General features: G+C 38.3%; 1 protein-coding gene across 1 annotated transcript in view; it reads left to right on the plus strand.

Moving 5' to 3' along the window:
• The window catches only part of MEI4 (meiotic double-stranded break formation protein 4), a 215,012-nt gene that overhangs the window by 15,862 nt on the left and 178,631 nt on the right, over window positions 1-20,519 (plus strand). The window contains exon 2 of the mRNA XM_045498835.1: window positions 13,238-13,483. Coding sequence (XP_045354791.1) covers window positions 13,252-13,483 — 232 coding nt within the window. The 5' untranslated portion in view covers window positions 13,238-13,251. The remainder of the gene's footprint in view (window positions 1-13,237; window positions 13,484-20,519) is intronic.

Below are 20,519 nucleotides of genomic sequence, written 5' to 3' on the forward strand. Positions count from 1 at the left end.
TTTAAAAAACAGTTCTAATATGTGTATATGGCTGACCCTTGAACAATGTGGGAAGTGGGGGCCCTGATCTTGCTACACAGTTGAAAATTTGAGTATAACTTTTGACTCTCCCAAAACTTAATTACAAATAGCCTACTATTGACTAGAAGCCTTACTGATAACATAGTCGATTAACACATATTTTGTATGTTATATGTATTATATACTGTATTCTTAAAATGTTACTTTTTAGTATTTTTTAATTAATTTTTTAAGCTTATTTATTTTGAGAGAGAGTGAGCGCGAGTGGGGGAGGGGGAGAGAAAGGGAGAGAGGGAGAATCTCAGGCAGGCTCCCTGCAGGCCAGTGTGCAGAGCCCAATGCAGGAACTCAAACCATGAGATCATGCTTACCCAACCTCCCAGGCACTCTGAGTATGGTGAGATTTTTAATAAATGTTCAATTTCTTTAACAGAGGGCTACTGAGAATTCTTTGTCTTCTTTTGTCAGTGTTGGTCAGTATATTTCACTGTAAATTCTCTAATTTATTAACATAGATTGTTCATAATTTTGCATGAGTTTTTAAAAAATGTTAATTCTGAGGTTCCACTTGGTGGCTCAGTCAGGTAAGCACCTGACTCTTGATTTGGGCTCAGGTCATGATCTTACAGTTGTGGGATTGAGCCCTACTGCACTGGTCTCTGCACTGACAGCACAGAGCCTACTCGGGGTTCTCTCTCTGCCCCTTCCCCACTCACGCTCTCTCTCTCAAAAATAAATAAACATTTGAAAAAAATAAAATTTTTAATTCCAATGTACTTAACATATGTGTTCTATTCCTTTCAGGTGTACAATATAGGGGTTCAGCAATTACATATATTACTCAGTGCTCATCAGGATAAGTGTACTGTTAATCCATTTCACCTATTTGCCCGTCTCACCTCCAATCTGGGAACTATTTATTCTCTGTGTTTAAGAATCTGTTTTTTTGGTTTCTCTCTTTCTCTCTCTCTTTTTCCTTTGTTAGTTTGTTTTGATTCTTCAATTCCACATATCGGTGAAATCATATGGTGTTTGTCTTTCTCTGACTGGCTTATTTCACTTAGCATTGTATTCTCTACATCCATCCATGTTGTTGCAAATCACAAGAATTTGTTCCTTTTTGTACACACACACACACACACACACACACACACATATATACACATACACACACACACATATATATATATATATATACACACACACATATATATATATATAAATACACACACACATATATATACACACACACACACACACATATATGTATATACACATACCACATCTTCTTTATCCATTGGTCTGTCAAGGGACACTTGGGCTGCTTCCATAATTTGTCTATTGTGAAGAATGCTACAGTAAACATAAGGTTGCATATATCCTTTTGAATTACTGTTTTCATATTCTTTGAGTAAAGATCCAGTAGGATAATTTTATTTTTAATGTTTTGAGGAACTACCATACTGCTTTCCACCATGGCTGCACCAGTTTGTATTATCACCAACAGTACATGAGCGTTCCTTTTTCTCCACATCCTGGCCAACACTTGTTTCTTGTGTTTTTGATTTTAGGCATTCTGATAGGTCTGAGGTGATATCTCATTTTGGTTTTGATTTGCATTTCCTTGATGATGGAAAATGTTAAGAATCTTTTCATGTGTCTGTTGGCCATCTATTTCCTTTGGAGAAATGTCTGTTCACATCTTTTGCCCATTTTTAAATTGGATTATTTGTTTTTGGGGTTTTCAGTTGTACACATTTTTTAATATATTTTAGATACAAATCCTTTATTAGATACGTCATTTGCAGATATCTTCCCGCATTCAGTAGGTTGTCTTTTAGTTTTTTTTTTATGTTTCATTTGCTTTGCAGAAGCTTTTTATTTTGATGTAGTGCCAGTAATTTATTTTTGCTTTTGTTTCCCTTGCCCCAGAAGACATACCCAGAAAGATGCTGTTATGGCCAATCTCTGAGAAATTATTGCCTGTGCTCTGTTCTAGGATTTTTACGTTGCACATGTCACAGTTAGGTATATCACCATTTTGAATATATTTTTGTATGGTGTAAGAAAGTAGTCCAGTTTCATTCTATTGTATGTAGATGTAGCTGTCCAGTTTCCCAAAGCCATTTATTGAAGAGACTGTCTTTTTCCCATTGCATATGCTTGCCTCCTTTGTCAAAGATTAATTGACCATCTAATTATGGGTTTGTTTCTGGGCTTTCTATCCTTTTCTAGTGACCTATGTGTCTATTTTTGTGCTAATGCCATACTGTTTTGAATACTATAGCTTTGTAATAAACTTGAAGGCTGGAATTGTGATGCCTCCAGCTTTGCTTTTCTTTTTCAAGATTGCTTTGGCTATCTGGGGTCTTTTGTAGTTCCATACAAATTTTCAGACTGTTTGTCCTAGTTTTGTAAAAAATGCTGTTGGTATTTTAATAGAGATTGCATTAAATCTGTAGATTGCTTTGGATAGTATTGACATTTTAAAAGTATTTGTTCTTCCAATCCATGAGCATGGAATGTCTATTTGTTTGTATCATCTTCAATTTCTTTCATCAGTGTTAGAGTAGAGGCTTTTCACCTCTTTGGTTAAGTTTATTGCTAGGTGTTTTATTATTTTTGGTAATTTTGCATTCATTTTTTTTTTTTCTCTTTTTTTTTTTTTTTTTTTTCCAACGTTTATTCATTTTTGGGACAGAGAGAGACAGAGCATGAACGGGGGAGGGGCAGAGAGAGAGGGAGACACAGAATCGGAAACAGGCTCCAGGCTCTGAGCCATCAGCCCAGAGCCTGATGCGGGGCTCGAACTCACGGACCGTGAGATCGTGACCTGGCTGAAGTCGGACGCTTAACCGACTGCGCCACCCAGGCGCCCCTGCATTCATTTTTTAATCGCTAGAGGATATACAGGAAATTCTTTCTGTTATTCCTGATCTTGGTATGATGGTGCTATTTCTCTTTTTTTCTTGATAAGTCCTAGACATTTATTAATTTAAAAAAAAATTTTTTTAATGTTTATTTATTTTTGAGACAGAGAGAGACAGAGCATGAACGGGGGAGGGTCAGAGAGAGAGGGAGACACAGAATCTGAAACAGGCTCCAGGCTCTGAGCAGTCAGCACAGAGCCTGATGTGGGGCTCGAACTCACAGACCGCGAGATTGTGACCTGAGCTGAAGTCAGACACCTAACCGACTGAGCCACCTAGGCGCCACTAGACATTTATTAATTTTATTAATCTTTTTTAAAAATTAACTTTGCCTGTTAATTTTCTTGATTGTAATTTCCTACTTAATTGCATTCTGGTTATATCTTTATGACATCCTTCCTTTCACTTCCTCTGTTTTTTTTGTTATTATTTTTCTAATTTTCTAATGTAGAAATGTAGGTCATTGAATTTAAACCTTTCTTCTTTTATAAAATAGATACTTGAAGCTATTATTTTTTTAAAAGCTGTTTTAGTTTCCTTTCTTAAAGTTTAATAAGTTGTTTCATTATTCTTCAGTTTTAAATATACTCTAATTCTGTTTGTAATTTTTTCTTTGTCCCTTATTTTGTTTAGAAATGTGTGGTTTGTTTTCCAAATATTTGAGAGATTTTTCTAGACATTTATAATTGTTTTTCTTGTCTTAGAGAACATGTTTTCTAAGATTTCAATCTTTTGAAATTTAATGAGAATTGCTTTGTCTCAGCATATGATCTGCTTTGTTGAATATCCCATGTGAACTTTTATAAGCATCAATTGGTTCAGGATGGTTGGTAGTATTTTTCAAATCTTTTATATCATCATCATTACTCTTCAGGATTTAGTTGTTCTATCAATTGCTGAAAGAAGTGTGTTGAAATCTTCACATATGATTGTGCATTTGTCACTCTCCCTCACATTCTTTCAGTTCTTCTTCATGTATTTGGAAGTTCTATTATTGCCATTATGTGCATACACATTTAGGATTGTTCATCTTCCTGATTAATTGACCTTTTTAAAATCATAGGAAATGTTTCTCTAATCTCTGGTAATATTTTCTTGTCATGAAGTTTCTTTTGTCTGATATAGAGGCAGTCCATATTTCTTACGTTTGCTATTTGTATTTTCAATCCATCCTTGTCTGAAAAAAGTTAATTACCTTAGCCTACATATTTGTACTTTAGCCCTTCAGACACAGATCAAATAACTTAGGTAGAGCATCTAGGTAGAAGTTTTCTTTTGAGATAAATTGCCAAATATATATGTAAGTTAGTGAATATTCTTTATTTTCTCTATTTCAGTAAAATTGGTAAGGGGATAAAATTCAACTCTGACTATTTTCTTGTAGTAATTGAAAGGACAAATAGATTTAGGCATAGAAAGTCTGACGAGTTAAAGATCTGAATTTCTTTTATAGCATGAGCTACTTTGAGAAATTCCTATGGCTTAAACAAAGAACTTTAATTGATTACCCTGGAGTAAAACTGAACACTGATATAGCTAAGGCTGGTTACTGATACAGCTAAGGCTAGTAACCAAATGAGTATCCCATTTATAAGATGAAATACATTGCTATTATTTTCAATGAAAGACCTCTTTCGTGGTTAAAAAATAGCATGTTAAAAAGGTTCTAGAAATTCTTTTTTTAATTTTTTTAAAATCTTTATTTATTTTTGAGAGAGAGAGAGACAGAGCACAAGCGGGGGAGGGACAGAGAAAGAGGGAGACACAGAATCAAAAGCAGGCTCCAGGCTCCGAGCTGTCAGCACAGAGCCCAACGCAGGGCTCGAACCCGTGAACTGCAAGTTGGGTGCTTGCAAGTAAGCCGAAGTTGGACGCTTAACCAATGAGCCACTCAGGTGCCCCTAGAAATTCTTAATACAAATGGCATTACTTAAAAAAGAAAAAATAGACACCCATGCAGTGGTGTTCTGCCTATATTTTCCATGGACACCAAAGTTCAAGCCTGGCCATGGTGTCATTATGAGGCCGTTTCTTGGCTATCATGAATTTGGGTTGGTAATCTCGGGTTGGTCAGATCTAAATTTTAAGGAGGACAGCAAGTTCTGATGGGTAGAAGAAACGGAGTTTGGGAAGTTTGATATAGCTGCCTGGGAAAAGTAGACAAAAGTTAGGCCACAGGACTGCCGACGCTTTTGACCTTGAATGGTTTCTGTTACATGAGTGGAGATAGGTATTGGTTACAATGGTGGAAGGAAAGCTGGGGGCCCATTCCTGCTCCAGATGCCATTACCTGGTGCCAGGGACAAGTGCCTTATGCTGTTTTTTGTTGTGCTGATCTTCTGGGATGGCCTGCAGTTTCTTCTGAAATTCCTCAGTTGGTTAGGAGTTGTTGTAGTGGTACTAAGTGGGGCGACATGAATCCAGTGAACTGACAGGTTCTTGGTAGAGAAGAGCATTGTATTGATACAGGATGCACATTCTGTGTTGTGTCTGATTTCAGAGTCTACAGTGCCATAGGACTAGGTTGAGAGTCTGGGCTGGAGCAGGTGGGATGTTGATGAAACAGTTGTAGATGAAAGCCTGAAGACCAGTCTTTAGTGATGGCTTGCCTGCAACAAAGGCTTTGTGTGTTTATTGTCTGGAGCATGTCGAGGGGCTGAGTTTAAAGCAACAAAAATTCAGAGGACATCATGTGTGAGAGGATGTCGAGAATCAATGTGCTCAGTATTTGTGAAGCCTTCCCTCTCTTTTAGTAGGTTATTTTAGGCTAATAAAAGTAGAATTCTATTACTTTCTAATGTTTATTTATTTTTGAGAGAGAGAGAGGGACAGAGCACAAGCAGGGGACGGGTAGAGAGAGAGGGAGACATAGAATATGAGGCAGGCTCCAGGCTCTGAGCTGTCAGCACACAGCCCAGTGCAGGACTTGAACTTATGGACTGTGAGATCATACTTGAGCCAATGTCAGATGCTTAACCAACTGAGCCACCTGGGCACCCTTATTAAATGTAAATCTAAGTAGAATGTAGCAGAAGTATTCGATTTATTTGTAAAATGAAGCCTGTGAGGAGCATGAAGCATTGTCAGTTGTCTGAAATTCGTGGTGGTCACCTTGGTGAGATTTCAGTGAGGGAGAGAGATGAGAATTGAGGCACTTTTTCAGCCTTGAGGAAAGTTCTGTGGAGCTTCTCGCACTTTCTTGGCTTCACGTATTAAGTATGCACAGATGGGAAGTATAGAAGATACTATGTTATAGCAGTTAGAAAACAAATCTGATTTCCAAAATGGGACTTTTTTGGATAGGGCTGTTTACTTCTTCCAGGAGACTCTGCCTCACCACCTCCTTCCTTAGTCTTCTGTTTTCCTTGCAGCTCAGGCCCTGGCTCCGTGGGTCTCCAGCAACCAGCTGTTCCTCTCCCCTGGTATTCGGTGACCCTTTTCTCAGTTGCGTCCTCTGGCTCTTTCTTTGGCTTCTGGTTTCATCCCAGAGTCTTCCTCATTTTCTGACACATAACTTTTTCTATTTCCAGAGTATAGCCACATACAGATTCCAAATTTGTGGAGCTTATGAGTTTGAGTTCTGTAGATTATCAGATTTTTTAATATACCCAGTGAGAACAAGAGGTTTGTTTTTGTGATGAGGATTATGTCCATATCCGTGTGTGAAATACCAGTGTAACTAGCAAACACCTGCAGTCCTTCTGAATTATATTTTAAAACATGTGTTAATAGTAGATATCAGGTCCTTTTCCCTTCTGAGAATTTATGCAGTGGAAGATGGTTGAGGATTGTGCTATATATACATGACTTTGCATTTCTGAATCAGTGTACTTTTTGCTGCCTTATAAAATGTGTGTGATGCATTTTTCCCACATGAAATTCTGCAACATCTCTTTCTGGAATCCAGAGAAAATCTTGTCTGTGACAAAAAAAAAAAAAAAAAAAAAAAATTGAGGCGTCAAAAGGGAGGGTGGGATTTGCATAAAAAGAAAACAGTGTGAAGAGACTCTGGAGACAATTAAAATCTAGGATTAGTTAACTTTTTCAGCAAGAGGAAAATGCAAGGATCCTTTTATCTTTACTTGCCTCTTGTCCTCAACAGATTCTCTTTGCTGGGAAGGGTTTTAAAGGCCCCCTTAATAAAGTGGAGAGATTTGAAATCTTGAGTAACTCCTGATTCTTTCATGTAAAATTTCACGTGATGTTAATCTGCTGAGCACTTCACAGTAAGTGTGTGCTGAAACTATAACAATAATTAGAGAATTTTCAGCTGGATCTAATCCAAAAATCAGATGTCAGACCTTGTCCAAACTTTACTGAAATTAATTATCCAAAAAGTCTTGTGATATCTCACTGTTCTGGCATTGCCATAACTCTGCTCTGTCCCGGACTGATACTTGATAATTGCATATTCCATCATCATAGTACATAGGAACTTCCTCCTGTACTCACTTTGTCCTATCATATTCATCTCAGTGATTTAGGGAATGTTCTTCCATTTCTTGATTTATGAGGAAGGCAAGTATTTATTATAGGGTTCACATGACATTAAATCTGGCTTTTTTCCCTTATAGCTTACCCTCTTATATAAACCTGTGTATGAACTAGATTTTAGCTTTCTTGTATTTTCTTTTTTTATATAATTTTTTTAAGTTTATTCATTTTGAGAGAGAGAGAGAGAGAGAGCATGCAATCATGTGGGAGAGGGGCAGAGAGAGAGAGGGAGAGAGATAAATCCCAAGCAGGCTCTGCCCTGAGAGTGCAGAGCCGGATATGGGGCTCGAACTCATGCACTGTGAGATCATGACCTGAGCTGAAGTCAAGAGTTGGGCACTTAACCTACTGAGCCACCCAGGCGCCCCAAATGTTTTTATTTATTTATTTTGAGAGAGAGAGAGAGAGAGAGAGAGAGAGTGCACGCATGCACTAGTGGGGGAGGGGCAGAGAGAGAGGGGGAGAGAGAGAGAGAGAGAGAGAGAAAATATCCCCAGTAGTCTCTGCACTGTCAAAGCAGAGCTTGACATGGGGCTCCAACTCAAGAACTAGGAGATCGTGATCCAAGCTGAAGTTGAACAGTTAAACGACTGAACCACCCGGGTGCCCCTCTTGTATTTTCTTTACTCAAGGATTATTTTGGTGAAAGTTTAAGGGTATACTGTAGAAACGTGTAAGTTTAGAGGGAGTAGATTCACTGGAAGTAGTCAGGAAAGGATGTGTCACAGAGTCAAGAGAAACTGATGTGACCCTTCAGGTTAACTAAAAATTACGCTCCTAATCCATTCTCCCTCTAGTGCCATGCTCCCTAGTATGTGATTAACAAAGACTTTCTTATGAGAGCCAGGGTTAAGAGCTGGTCAAGCAGCCTTTTGTGACTGCCTGACCTATACTGATATATTCATTCATTAATTCACTCACTGACTCATGTACTCATTCAAGTATTTAGTAGCCAGTCTGCGTTCATGGCATTGGGAGTAAAATGGCTAGTAGCCTGCTGGTTAGTCATATTGAATAAAGTTTTTCTGCCCCACCTCCAAAATCCACGGTGTCCTTTGGATTAGTGGGAGTAACACCAAACACATCTGAATGAAGGGGCATGTATCTACTTGTGGACATGAAAAGGTCTGAAGTCCACAGGCTTGGTGGAATTTGGGGAAAGCTGATGAGGGATGGAGATTTGAGAATTTATGGAACAGAATGTTCATTCCATTAACTGCGTTTCCTCAATTCTGAAGGTACTCTCCTAGTTTAAAATTTCTGAGTAGGTTTAGTGTGCTGTGATTTCATTCTTATCCCACTCCCCTTCTCTCAAGCTGTAGTTGAACTGGTGGTGTATTTTACAGTTGAAGATGTCTCAGAATTGAGGTGAGCTCTACAGGCCGGAGCCTCTCATCACAACCATAAAATGACAGGTTGTAGACTTGAGGCTTCATTTAAAACGCGTCTTCATTTTTCATATAACATGTAATTTGAAAAATACAGGATAGGAAATATATTTGTATGAGTAGACATTTTTCTGTTGTATATAACATGTTTTATAAATATTTATTGTGGAAAACTTGGAAACTGTAGAAAAGTATAAACAAGAAAATGAAATCAGACTTACTCAATTCACAGTCAGTGTTTTGTTTGTTTTGGTGAATAACCCTAATCTATCTCCCTCCCTCTTCCTTTTCTCTTTACCTGTTTTCTTTCCCTCCTCCTCCCCTCCTCCTTCCTATCTCTACCTCTATCAGTATATCAATCTCAATCTATGGATTTCTCCCCCAGTTTCCAGTTTTACTTCACTTACTGTTTTATGTTTACTCTGCAGTTAACAACATGTAGGAAATATTTTCCCATAGTTTTAAATGTTTTAAAAAACATTTTCAGTTCAATTGTACATTATGTCACAATTTAATGCATTATGTCACTTTCTTGTTAAGTGTTCAAGCTGGTGACAGGTTTTGTTTTGTTTTGGTAGTTATAAATAATCCTATAGGATCATCTATGGGCACAAAGTTTTATATGTAGTCCTGGTCATTTTTTTAAGATAAAATCTTAGAATTTGTATTGCTGGCCTAAAGGGGGATACGTATTTTGAAGGTGTTTGATACACATTAGGGAAATATTCTGGTTACCTAAATTTAAAATTTCACTTCTTATATAGAAATTATCTGGGGCTCTTTAGTTTATGGAATTTTCATCAGTGATCTTAGGGATGAACAAACTTTAGAATTCAGGATTATAAATAAAATCTTAAAAATATAAAATCTTTAAAAGAAGAATTCAGAATTCTAATTCAAAACTGTTTGACAGTTGAGAGAATTGGTTAGTTGATGCAAAGTTTGGTAGGGGAAAATGAGGGCAGGAGAAATAGGGCAGGTAAACATCGCCAGAGTACTGTTTACAGAGTAGCCATTTCTGCATGCATTGCCAGAAGGAGAATACAGGGGTCCTAGGGAATGTGACTAGATTTTTCTGTAGCCCTATGGGGGACCTTGCCATGGTAAGGTCTGTTCCCAATTGTAAAGAAAAAGAAAGCTCATTTTGAACTAATGTTCTATTCTAAAAACACTGTTAAAATTTTGTGTTTTCTGCTGTTAAGAATTCAGAGACACTAAATACCTTCTTGGGGAACATTAAATGTTTGTTTTAATTATTTACGATAATTATTTGAACATAAATTGAATTTTAAAAAGACTTTCTGAAAGTTACTACTGATCTTTCTTCAATTAAGTATAGAATGTGTTTGGGAAGCTCATCTTTTTTCCCATGAATTTTCAGGGGAAATAGAATTATCTTTACCTTGCAAATGGCACTCTGAGAATAGGAATGCTCTTCTTAGATAAAAACAGCACATGTTTATAACACACACACACACACTCCAAAATACGAGGAAGCAGTTTAAAAAGCTTCTGTCTAGGTTCTGTCCAGCTGTAGGTTGTAATTTTGTGTTTTTTTAGTGTAATTTATATGATAGAAGGCTGTTCCAACATATCTATTAGCAATTGTTTCTCTTCATTTGTGGTACAATTCTAATTAATGTTCAGACAAGTGACCCTGGGATAGTTTTAATCCAGAAGGACTTTATAATTTGATCCTTTTATGTTGTTGACTGATATTCAGCATGGTTTGAAGACTATTAACAAATCACATATGATAACTTAAAAATCAGAGCATTTAATTAATCTGCTTGCTTAAATCAATTAATTAAATATCTTTGCAAGACAACAGGGAGTTTGCTGTGTTTTCTGCTATCCAGAGAACTTTGTTGTCTTGTGCTAATAAACAGGTTTTTTTTTTTTCTTTTCAGGTTTTAGCCTGGATTCCCACCATTCACAAGTGAATATCAGATCCTTTTCTAACCAAAATACTTTAAGTTACTTATTATTTTCATTATTGTTATTTTTATTTTTTGTCAGGACTGTTACATCTGATAGTAGGCTTACTTCTTTTTTTTTTTTTAATGTTTATTTATTTTGAGAGAGAGCATGTGAGAGAGCAGGGGAGGTGCAGGGAGAGACAATCCCGAGCAGGCTCCATGCTATCAGTGCAGAGCCTGATGTTGGGCTCGAACCCACAAACCTTGAGATCATGACCTCAGCCAAAACCGAGAGGCAGAGGCTTAACCGACTGAGCCACCCAGGTGCCCAGTAGGCTTATTTCTTTGGGGAGGGTCATCCATGCTCTGTGCTCTCGGCACACAGGTGTTTCCTGAAGCACTGAGAGGTGCTGTTCACCATTGCTGACACAGCAGATGAGGGATGAACCAGCCAAGTGAAATGGTTGCTCTGTGAAAGCTAAAATATGCAGAGCTATAATTCTAATTAGTTTGTCTATGTTAACAGTATCTAGTCCTGGGTGTATTATACAGCTATGAAAGGCTAAAAGTATAGCAGGTATACCTTCTTTTGGAAATCTATTCTTCATAATTTTTTCTAATTATAATCTGACATATGTTCATTGGTGAAAATTAGGAAAATTCAGAGAAGTATCTTCAAGAAAATAAAAATCAGTCACTCTATAGTAGAGATAAATCCTATTTACATTTTTTGTATTTCCCATTTTTTATATAATTGGGATCCTACTACATATATATAATTTTATGCCCCCACTGTTTTTACAGTCAGCATATCATTAGTACTTTCTCATGCTAATAAAGAATATCTCTGAAAACCCTATTTGGATAGATAGTATTCATATGAATGGTCGTATCATTATTAACTATTTGGTTGTTAGCCCCAGTTTTCAATTATAAATTATTCTGTTATGAGCATATCATACATACATTTCTGTGTTGCTCTTAATTATAATAAAACAGCATGATGCTTCCTCTTAGACTGTGTATTTTCAGTGTAAACTGTAGAATATCAGATAGATACACAGTTTTGTGGGTGGTAATAAATCTGAAAGGATTTGATATGGTGGTATATGAATCGTTTTTTGAAGGATGCACAGCAGGACCTTGGCAGCTGTGAGAGTCATAGTGTCACAACTGGGGAAAATTCCAGAGCAGAGATGTGAATGGGAACGAGCTGAGACTGTGTGCATCTGTTTGTATGAATATGATTTAACCACAGTGGAAGGATAGGCTTGAGAAATGGAAGAAAATAAAGTGTGAGATGTGGAGTAGAGAATTTGAACTTGTTAGTGGAATAGATGTGGCAACCAAAGTCCTAAATTTTCTGGACCATTGTGCTATTCATTACAAATTTTTATGCAGCACATTTTATGTGCCAAACTCCCCCTTGTGGAGGTCCACAAGGGGTTTATACTTCGGTATCGGTTGTCGTATTCATCCAGTGAAGGCAGTGTGTGTCCTCACAGATACATTCCTATAGTTAGACTGTGATGTAGTACTACTTTGGAAAAGTACGCTCATGGTGGCAGTTGGAAATCTTTGGAGGCACAGAATCAGAGCAGAGCCACAATTTAAACAATGCAAATATTTTAAAGATTGTTCTCAGTATCATTGGAGGGGCCTGGTTAAAGGCAGCAATGTAGTAGTAAGTAGTTAATGGTTCAATCGGGAAGCAGGGACTGTGAGACTTAGCAGAATGAGTTGGAACAGAAGGGCTTACGTTTAAAGAAATGGTTTAATTTAGTGGTTCTGATTAGAGTAGACCCTTCAAAATGTAAGAGCCTCAGTGCCTATCCCAGCTTTGGTAGATCTGAATTTCGGGGAGCTGGGACCAAATATATGTAAATGTATGTATTTAAAAACCTCCCTTAGAGGGGCACCTGGGTGGCGCAGTCGGTTAAGCGTCCGACTTCAGCCAGGTCACGATCTCGCGGTCCGCGAGTTCGAGCCCCGCGTCGGGCTCTGGGCTGATGGCTCAGAGCCTGGAGCCTGTTTCCGATTCTGTGTCTCCCTCTCTCTCTGCCCCTCCCCCGTTCATGCTCTGTCTCTCTCTGTCCCAAAAATAAATAAACGTTGAAAAAAAAAAAATTAAAAAAAAACAAAAAAACAAAAAAAAAACCTCCCTTAGAGATTCTGAAGTGTGCCTCTGGTTAGAAAACACTAAATGAATTAATGTGTGTTTTTTCGACCCCAAGAATTTGTCAGATTGTCTGAACCTGTGGTTTTGAATTTTTATACACTTAGTATTCATGTATGTGCATTTTACTTTTGCATATTTTTCGTGCTCTTTTCAGTTCCTGAGAAATTTTTTTTTCTGTTACTTGGTGTCAAGTTGTATTACAAACTTACTAATTAGTGGTACTCTGCAAAATCAATTTTGAGCAAATGAAATGCACTCCAAAAGTTAAAAGGAATTTCTGTAACTTTTTTCCTTACTAACTCATAGGGACAAAAGCCAGGATGGATGATCAAGCATGGTATTTGAGAACTTCAAAGCTGGCTCTGGCTGTGGCCATTATCCGCTCAAAACCAGCAGACAAAAGCAGCAGAGAATACACAGAGCACCTTGCGAAGGTGGTGTCTGAGCAGGAGTCAACATGGAGATCAAAAGTCGAAGCCTTGGAAACTGAAGTTCTGCAATTACGTCAAAAACTTCTTCTGAGCAGGATGTGTTCAGGATTGCTTGAGACTGGTGAGTGTATGAAATTGTCTTCTGGTAATATATCACTCTGGTTTTTTTAATTGTTTATTTTTAATTTAGTATAATTTTTTAAAAAATTGAGTGTAGGGGTGCCAGGGTGGCTCAGTCGGTTGAGTGTCTGACTCTTGATTTCTGCTCGGGTCATGATCTCCGGGTTGTGGGATCGAGCCCTGCCTTGGGCTACCGGGCTGAGAATGGAGCCTGCTTGAGATTGTTTCTTTCTCTCCCTCTGCCCTTCTTCCCCTCACTCTCTTTCTTTCTTAAAAAATAAATAAATAAATAAATAAATTGAGTATAGTTGGCACACAATGTTACATTAGTTTCAGATGTACAGTTCGGTAATTCCATAGCTCTATATGTTATGCTGTGCTCACCATAAGTATAGCCATCATCTCTCCTGTTATATTGCTATTACAATATTATCAATTCTATTCCTTATGCTGTGTCTTTTATTTCTGTGACTTAATGCATATCACAGGCCAGTATCTCCCTCCCTTTTCACTCATTTTACCTAGTCTCCTGGCCCCCTCCTCTCTGGCAACTATCAATTTGTTGTCAAGAGTCTGATTCTGCTTTTTGTTTGTTTATTCTTTTTTTTTTTTTAAGACTCTATTGATGAGAGGAATCAGATGGTAATTACTTTCTCAGTCTGACTTATTTCACTTATATAATACCCTGGGGGGGGTAGTGTAATGCCCTAGGATATACCTTCTAGGGTAGTATCATACCTCAGATGACATGATCTCATCCTTTTTATGGCTGTATAATATTTCTCTCTCTCTCCTCTCTCTCTCTCTCTCTTTCTCTGTTTGTGTGTGTATAACATTTTCCTTACACATTTGTCTATTGATGTACACTTAGGTTGCTTCCATTTCATGGCTATTGTAAATAATGCTGCAATAAACATAGGGGTTATATGTAAGTGATGAATCACTAAATTCCACACCTGAAAGCAATTTTACCATAACCATATATATATATATATATATATATATATATATATATATATATATTAGAATTTAGATAAAAACTTGAAAAAAACCATAGAGGTACATATATCTTTTCTTGCTAAGTTTTCATTTTCTCCGGGTAAATATCCAACAGTGGAACTACTAAATCATATAATATTTCTATTTTTAATTTTTTGAGGAAACCCCATACCATTTTCTACAGTGGTTATACCAATTCTGTTTTATTTAATCTTCACAATTATTTAGAAATTGGTTAGTTTTCTAAAACTAGACTTCTTCTTGCCCTATAAAGATGTTTTTATTTGTAGTTGTTCATTAAAAGTTTATTGTTACTTCCTAATGAATGGGGCTACATTAGACATTGGGGTGGAGTTGGAGAATGAAAGTAATGTAGATGTGAAGGCAGTAACGTTTTAAGTTTACTGGATAAAAAAATTTTAAAATCTCATTACTCAACCTTATCATTTTACTATGTATGTTATGTTACACTTATATTAAATAATTCATCCAGCAGTCATATATCAAAGACCAGCAATGGACCAGTATGCAGTGGGTGGCGAGGACCCAAAAAAAACCACTTAAGGTGCTGTCCTACCATTGAGTACCTACAATTCTTGCAGGAAAATGGACCTTTAAATAATTTACTCAGTATGATAAATACTTTAATAAAGATATTGACAAAGCACAGAGGAGGAAGCCATTCGTTCTGCCTGGTTTTTGGAAAGACTTCTCAGGTCTGGCCCTCAAGGATCTATCTACTAGTCAGTGGTCACAGAATGTGCAGCAACAGGCAGGAACATAATCAAAGGCAGGATACTTGCCTTTTTAGCATACTTGCAGCATTACATTTCAGAAGTGGCCAGAACACCATGTAGGAGAAAGGAAGAGAGGTGAATTGGGACCAGGTTCAGAAGGGCCTTGAATGTCAACCCAAGGACTGTTTTATTTTATTCCCTATAGTAAGTTGACTGTGTGATTTATGGTCTCCCTACCACCCTTGTGAGAGTTGAAAGCAGGGAAGTCTTAATAATTACACTGGGACAATAGGCAGAAACCAGGACTCACTTGAGCAAGCTGGAACCTGTGGTTACTCCATTCATCAGGAGCCATACAACTTTTTTGATGCACAGAATTGACCCTTGTTTTGGGACTGGGAAACAATTCTGGTGATTTTTAAAGAATGTAAACCAGATCATGTGACTCCCTTGCTGAAAACTTCTCCCTGGCTTTCAGTCATGCTTCACATTAGATTCAGACTTATGATCATGGCCTGTGATGCTGTGGGTGATTTCACCTCTATTTACCTCTCCCACCTTGTCCCATACAACCTTATGTCCCATACATTAGGCCCTAGTTACCATGGGCTTCCTTCCAGCCTTGGACCTTTGTTATGTTTGTCTCTTTGACTCTCTTTGTGACTGGCTTCTTCCCTTCCTAGAGGTCTTATTCTAAATAACACCTCCTGGGGGTGCCTAGTTGGCTCAGTTGGTTAAGCGTCCAAATTCATCTCAGGTCATGATCTCAGGTTCATGAGTTTGAGCCCCATGTCAGGCTCTGTGCTGACAGCTTTGGATTCTGTGTTTCCCTCTCTCTCTGCCCTTCTCCCACTCATGCTGTCTCTCTCTCTCTCTCTCTCTCTCTCTCTCTCTCTCTCTCTCTGTCTCGCTCAAAAATAAACATTAAAAAATTTTTTAAAAATCGAAATGACACCTCCTCAATGACCACTCTATACACATAGCATTCCCCACTAGTTTCTTTTTTTTTTTTACCCAAACATCCCCTGTGGACTATTTGTTTGTTTACCTAGTCGGTGCCTTATCTCCTGAACTAAAGTTTAAGTTCAATGAGGAGTGGGTCTTTGATTTGCTGAGCACCCTCTACTAAATGCCCACCCCAAAGCCTGACACACAGTAGGTGCTCAATAAATATTTGTCACATGGCCATGGAGCAAAGAAGGTGTTTCGGGTCATAGCAATGATTCGAGGGAAGGATACCAGTTTTAAACATTTTACCAAAACCCATATGAAGAATGATGAATTGAAATCAATCCATGATAGAACTGAAAGGAGGTGAGACATTTAGGAATGATTTCAGAGTAGACACTTCAGATATTTGTAAATGATGTCGGAGAGTGATTAGGGACATGGAGGCATTTGGGATAGTGAGGTCTCCAATCCCTGTTTATTGAATTTATTGCAATGCTTTGAATCTTGAAAGTGAACACAGAAATAAGTTTATAGGATAAAATGTGGAGTTAAGGTTTGTCTGAGTATAGGCTAGTTCCTGAATATGTAGGGATTATGTAGAAGGAAGGTGGAAGGATGGTTCTTAGAGTCAAAGGGGATGATGAACAGGCTGGAAATACAGACATAGACTTAGGATCCACTGACATTTAAGTAATAGTTGAAGTCTCAGCCAAGGATGAGACTTGCAGGGAGGACGGAGCTGGGAGGTTGGGGGCGTTGTGGGTCCCAACATTCCAGGGGTGGGCATGGGAAAACGAGCCATGAAAAGAATATGACTGTCCCATTAGGAATGTCACCTAATGACTACACATTAGCAGGTGTATTACACATATGATTGCTGTGGGGAATAGGGTACTCACTAACTTTACTTTTGGGTATTATCAGGAAAATCTGCTAACCTAATACACAGATGTTACTAAAATCTCATTATTATGTGAGTGAAAATAGTGTTATAGAATTTATAGCCGCATTTTAGTCTCTCTAGAGTCTTTCTAGGTAATGGGCTCTTTGTACTCAATGAATACAAACACAATCAATATTCTTAATTATTTTATGTGCAGTTATATGATTAATAGAATGGCACACAAACATTTCCAGTAATCTTAAACAGACTCTTAAGAACATCTGTGATATCAAAACCGTTGTTTACCATCAAGGGTCTGTTTATACCGCTGCTCTAGTGGTGTGCATGATTTGTTTGGAACATGAGTATGCCTGACAGTGAGAACCTAGGTGAGAACTTGTTCTCACACCGAAAACTTTCACTTACAATGCCTGTGAGAGAAATCTTCAACTACCTTACAATTAAAATCAGTTTTACTCGCAGCAGGAGCTATAGGTAAAGTGTTTCCACACAGATGTTTGGAAGTAACTTGTCTCTCCATCTGTTAGCTTAAACTTGAAAAATGAAGAATAAATAGATGGATTGAGATAAATAGAGTCGCTATTAAAGGGGAAGGAACAAAACCTAACAAAGGGGGGTATTAGGTTGATAGGAAAATAAAAAAGGAACACAGCTGTTATTTAAAGATACATAATTTGAGGGGCACCTGGGTGGCTCAGTCGGTTAAGTGTCCGACTTCGGCTCAGGTCATGATCTCACAGTTCTTGAGTTGGAGCCCCGCGTCAGGCTCTGTGCTGACAGCTTGGAGCCTGGAGCCTGCTTCGGATTCTGTGTCTCCATCTCTCTCTGCCCCTCCCCTGCTCATGCTCTGTCTCTCTCTCTGTCAAAACATTAAAAAAGATAAAGACATATAATATGAAAGACTGATGTAACTTACTCTAAGAAAACTCCATACCTGAGATTCAAAACTATATCATAGATATATTTATAATTTTTTAACATTTTTATTCATTTTTGAAAGCATGAACTGGGGAAGGGCAGAGAGAGAGAGAGACAGACAGACAGACAGACAGACAGACAGACAGGATCTGAAGCAGGCCCCCTGCGCTGACAGCAGAAAACACAAAGAGGGGATTGAACTCACAAACCATTAGATCATAACCTGAGCTGAAGTCGGACGCTGAACCCACTGAGCCACTCAGGCACTCCTAGATATATTTAGATTGTCAAATATTGTTGATTGGGATTTTCAGGATTGCTTTACATATGCAACTGTTCTCAAGTGTTTAGAGACAGCAGGCCCTCAATAAATGTTGAATGGGATGCTTCTTGACAGATTGACAGAGGCTGGGGAACTTAATTTATAGCATCAACTATCCATTGAAACAACTGAGCAACCCAGAATTCAATAAAGCAGAGCTGAAATGGCAAAGTAAACAAATAAGAAAGTATGATATAGTTTATCCAGCATTTTGGGAGCTCAGCTATGTCTTTATTCTGATTTATTTTCCCACAGCTTCTTAGAGAGAGATATACTTCTTTATTATATTTATTAAACATAACAATACACAGACTGTACACAGAAGGGATAAATAGAACTTGTTCTTAGAATTCTGCTACATTGTAATTTTACTTAAATGCTCCTTAGTAGTGGGAGGAAGGAAGGGAGGAAGGATCAAAGAAGCCCAGATAATCCATTGACACATTTCCCAAAATCATTTTGGGTGATGTGTGGCAGGTGCAGGTAGTTGTCTACTCAATATTTAGCTTTCTGTTTCCTTCCTAAAGCACTCCAATTTTGTTTTGAAGAGATGTGCTTATTCCCAGTGGGTTAATCCATGAAGGGCTTAGATTTGTTTTGTCAATATTGTTCTAAGGTTGGGCAGGGGCCAGTGAAAGGTAAAAAGCAATCTTCTGAGCTTCTGATAAAGATTTGCCTCTTTGTATGAATAGACTGAGGCTCATGAAAGAGAGCAATTAAATTTTTTTTTTTTTTTTATGTCAGCCACTTGTTTCCTGTATGCGGCACTGCCAATTGAAGATACGGAGCCTGGATCTGTGGTAGCCAGTTTGCAACTGTGAGGCAATATTGAGAAATTAATGCCAGCACATTGAGGATAGTGAAATAGTTGGGTGAAAAGAACCTGGGTCCTTCCTGACATTGCTAAGCAATTAAAGCAACACTAGGATTACTTTATTAGGAATGTTTAAAAAGACAAACAAGGGTTTAATCCATTGTGTCCATGTGTTTCCTTCCTTGTATCTGAGCACATCCTAATTTGTAGAGTGGAGAAGGGGTGGAGGTCATGAATAAATTAGACCAGCGCTACTTTTTCTTTAGCCGAGAGTCTTCTTGATCTATAGGGGAGGAAATGAGTGAGAAAAACTATGTTCTTTGTTCTACAACAGCTTCCTGTTAAAGATGGCTTCATAACGTTGGCAAGAATTTCATGTGTCTGAGTAGGTAAGTGAGGGAGACCCAGAGCATAGAGACTGGCCACTAACAGGCATTAGTGGGTGTTCTTAATTGTTGACTAGGGATTGAAGAGGACATAGTAGCAGGAGCAGGGCCTTATTAGTGGGATAAATGGCATTGAACTTCAATGAGCAGATTTAGGATTAAAACTTGAGTGTGTATATGTGTGCGTGAAGGTGGGACAAGCAAGGGGAATCTGGGCAGTTGCAATTATACAGTAATTTGGCATTCATGTGAGGGAAGTAGATAGATGAAGTGTCAGGTATATGCTTTTTCCCCTATAATTAAAATTTTTTTTAATGTTTATTTATTTTCGAGAGACAGAGACAGAACATGAGCCGGGGAGAGGCAGAGAGAGAGAGGGAGACACAGAATCCGAAACAGGCTCCAGGCTCTGAGCTGTCAGCACAGAGCCCAACTCGGGGCTTGAACCCATGGACCGCAAGATCTTGACCTGAACTGAAGTCAGTCACTTAACCAACTGAACCACCCAGGAGAGAGACAGAGAGAGATAGAGCATGGGCACGGGAGGGGCAGAGAGAGGAGGAGACACAGAATCTGAAGCAGGCTCCAGGCTCTGGGCTATCAGCACAGAGCCTGATGCGGGGCTCAAACCCATGAACTGTGAGATCATGACCTGAGCCGAAGTCGGATGCTCAACCGACACAGCCACCAAGGCGCTCCACTCCCCCCTACAATTTTGTCTTCATAGATGAGAGATAGGCCCTGGATGAGCAGATGGCTATAGTGAAAAGAAAGTGAGAGACAATGAAACCAGATTAGTGCATTGATTTCCATGTTTATTTAGTAAATGTTCACTGAATGCAGAGCTCATATCTAGAGTGTTTGGGGGTGGGTGGTGGTGGTGTGCTCAGCAGCACTATTATTTTCAGTTGGACTTAGCTTTTCTAAGTTTGGGGTCCTGGGAAACAATTGACTGACTAGATGGCTTTAGAAGCTTCCCTTCCCTCTAGCTGACAATGCTTAAGTT

Source organism: Leopardus geoffroyi, chromosome B2, assembly GCF_018350155.1.
Source record: "Leopardus geoffroyi isolate Oge1 chromosome B2, O.geoffroyi_Oge1_pat1.0, whole genome shotgun sequence".
In the NCBI taxonomy this organism is placed as follows: domain Eukaryota; kingdom Metazoa; phylum Chordata; class Mammalia; order Carnivora; family Felidae; genus Leopardus; species Leopardus geoffroyi.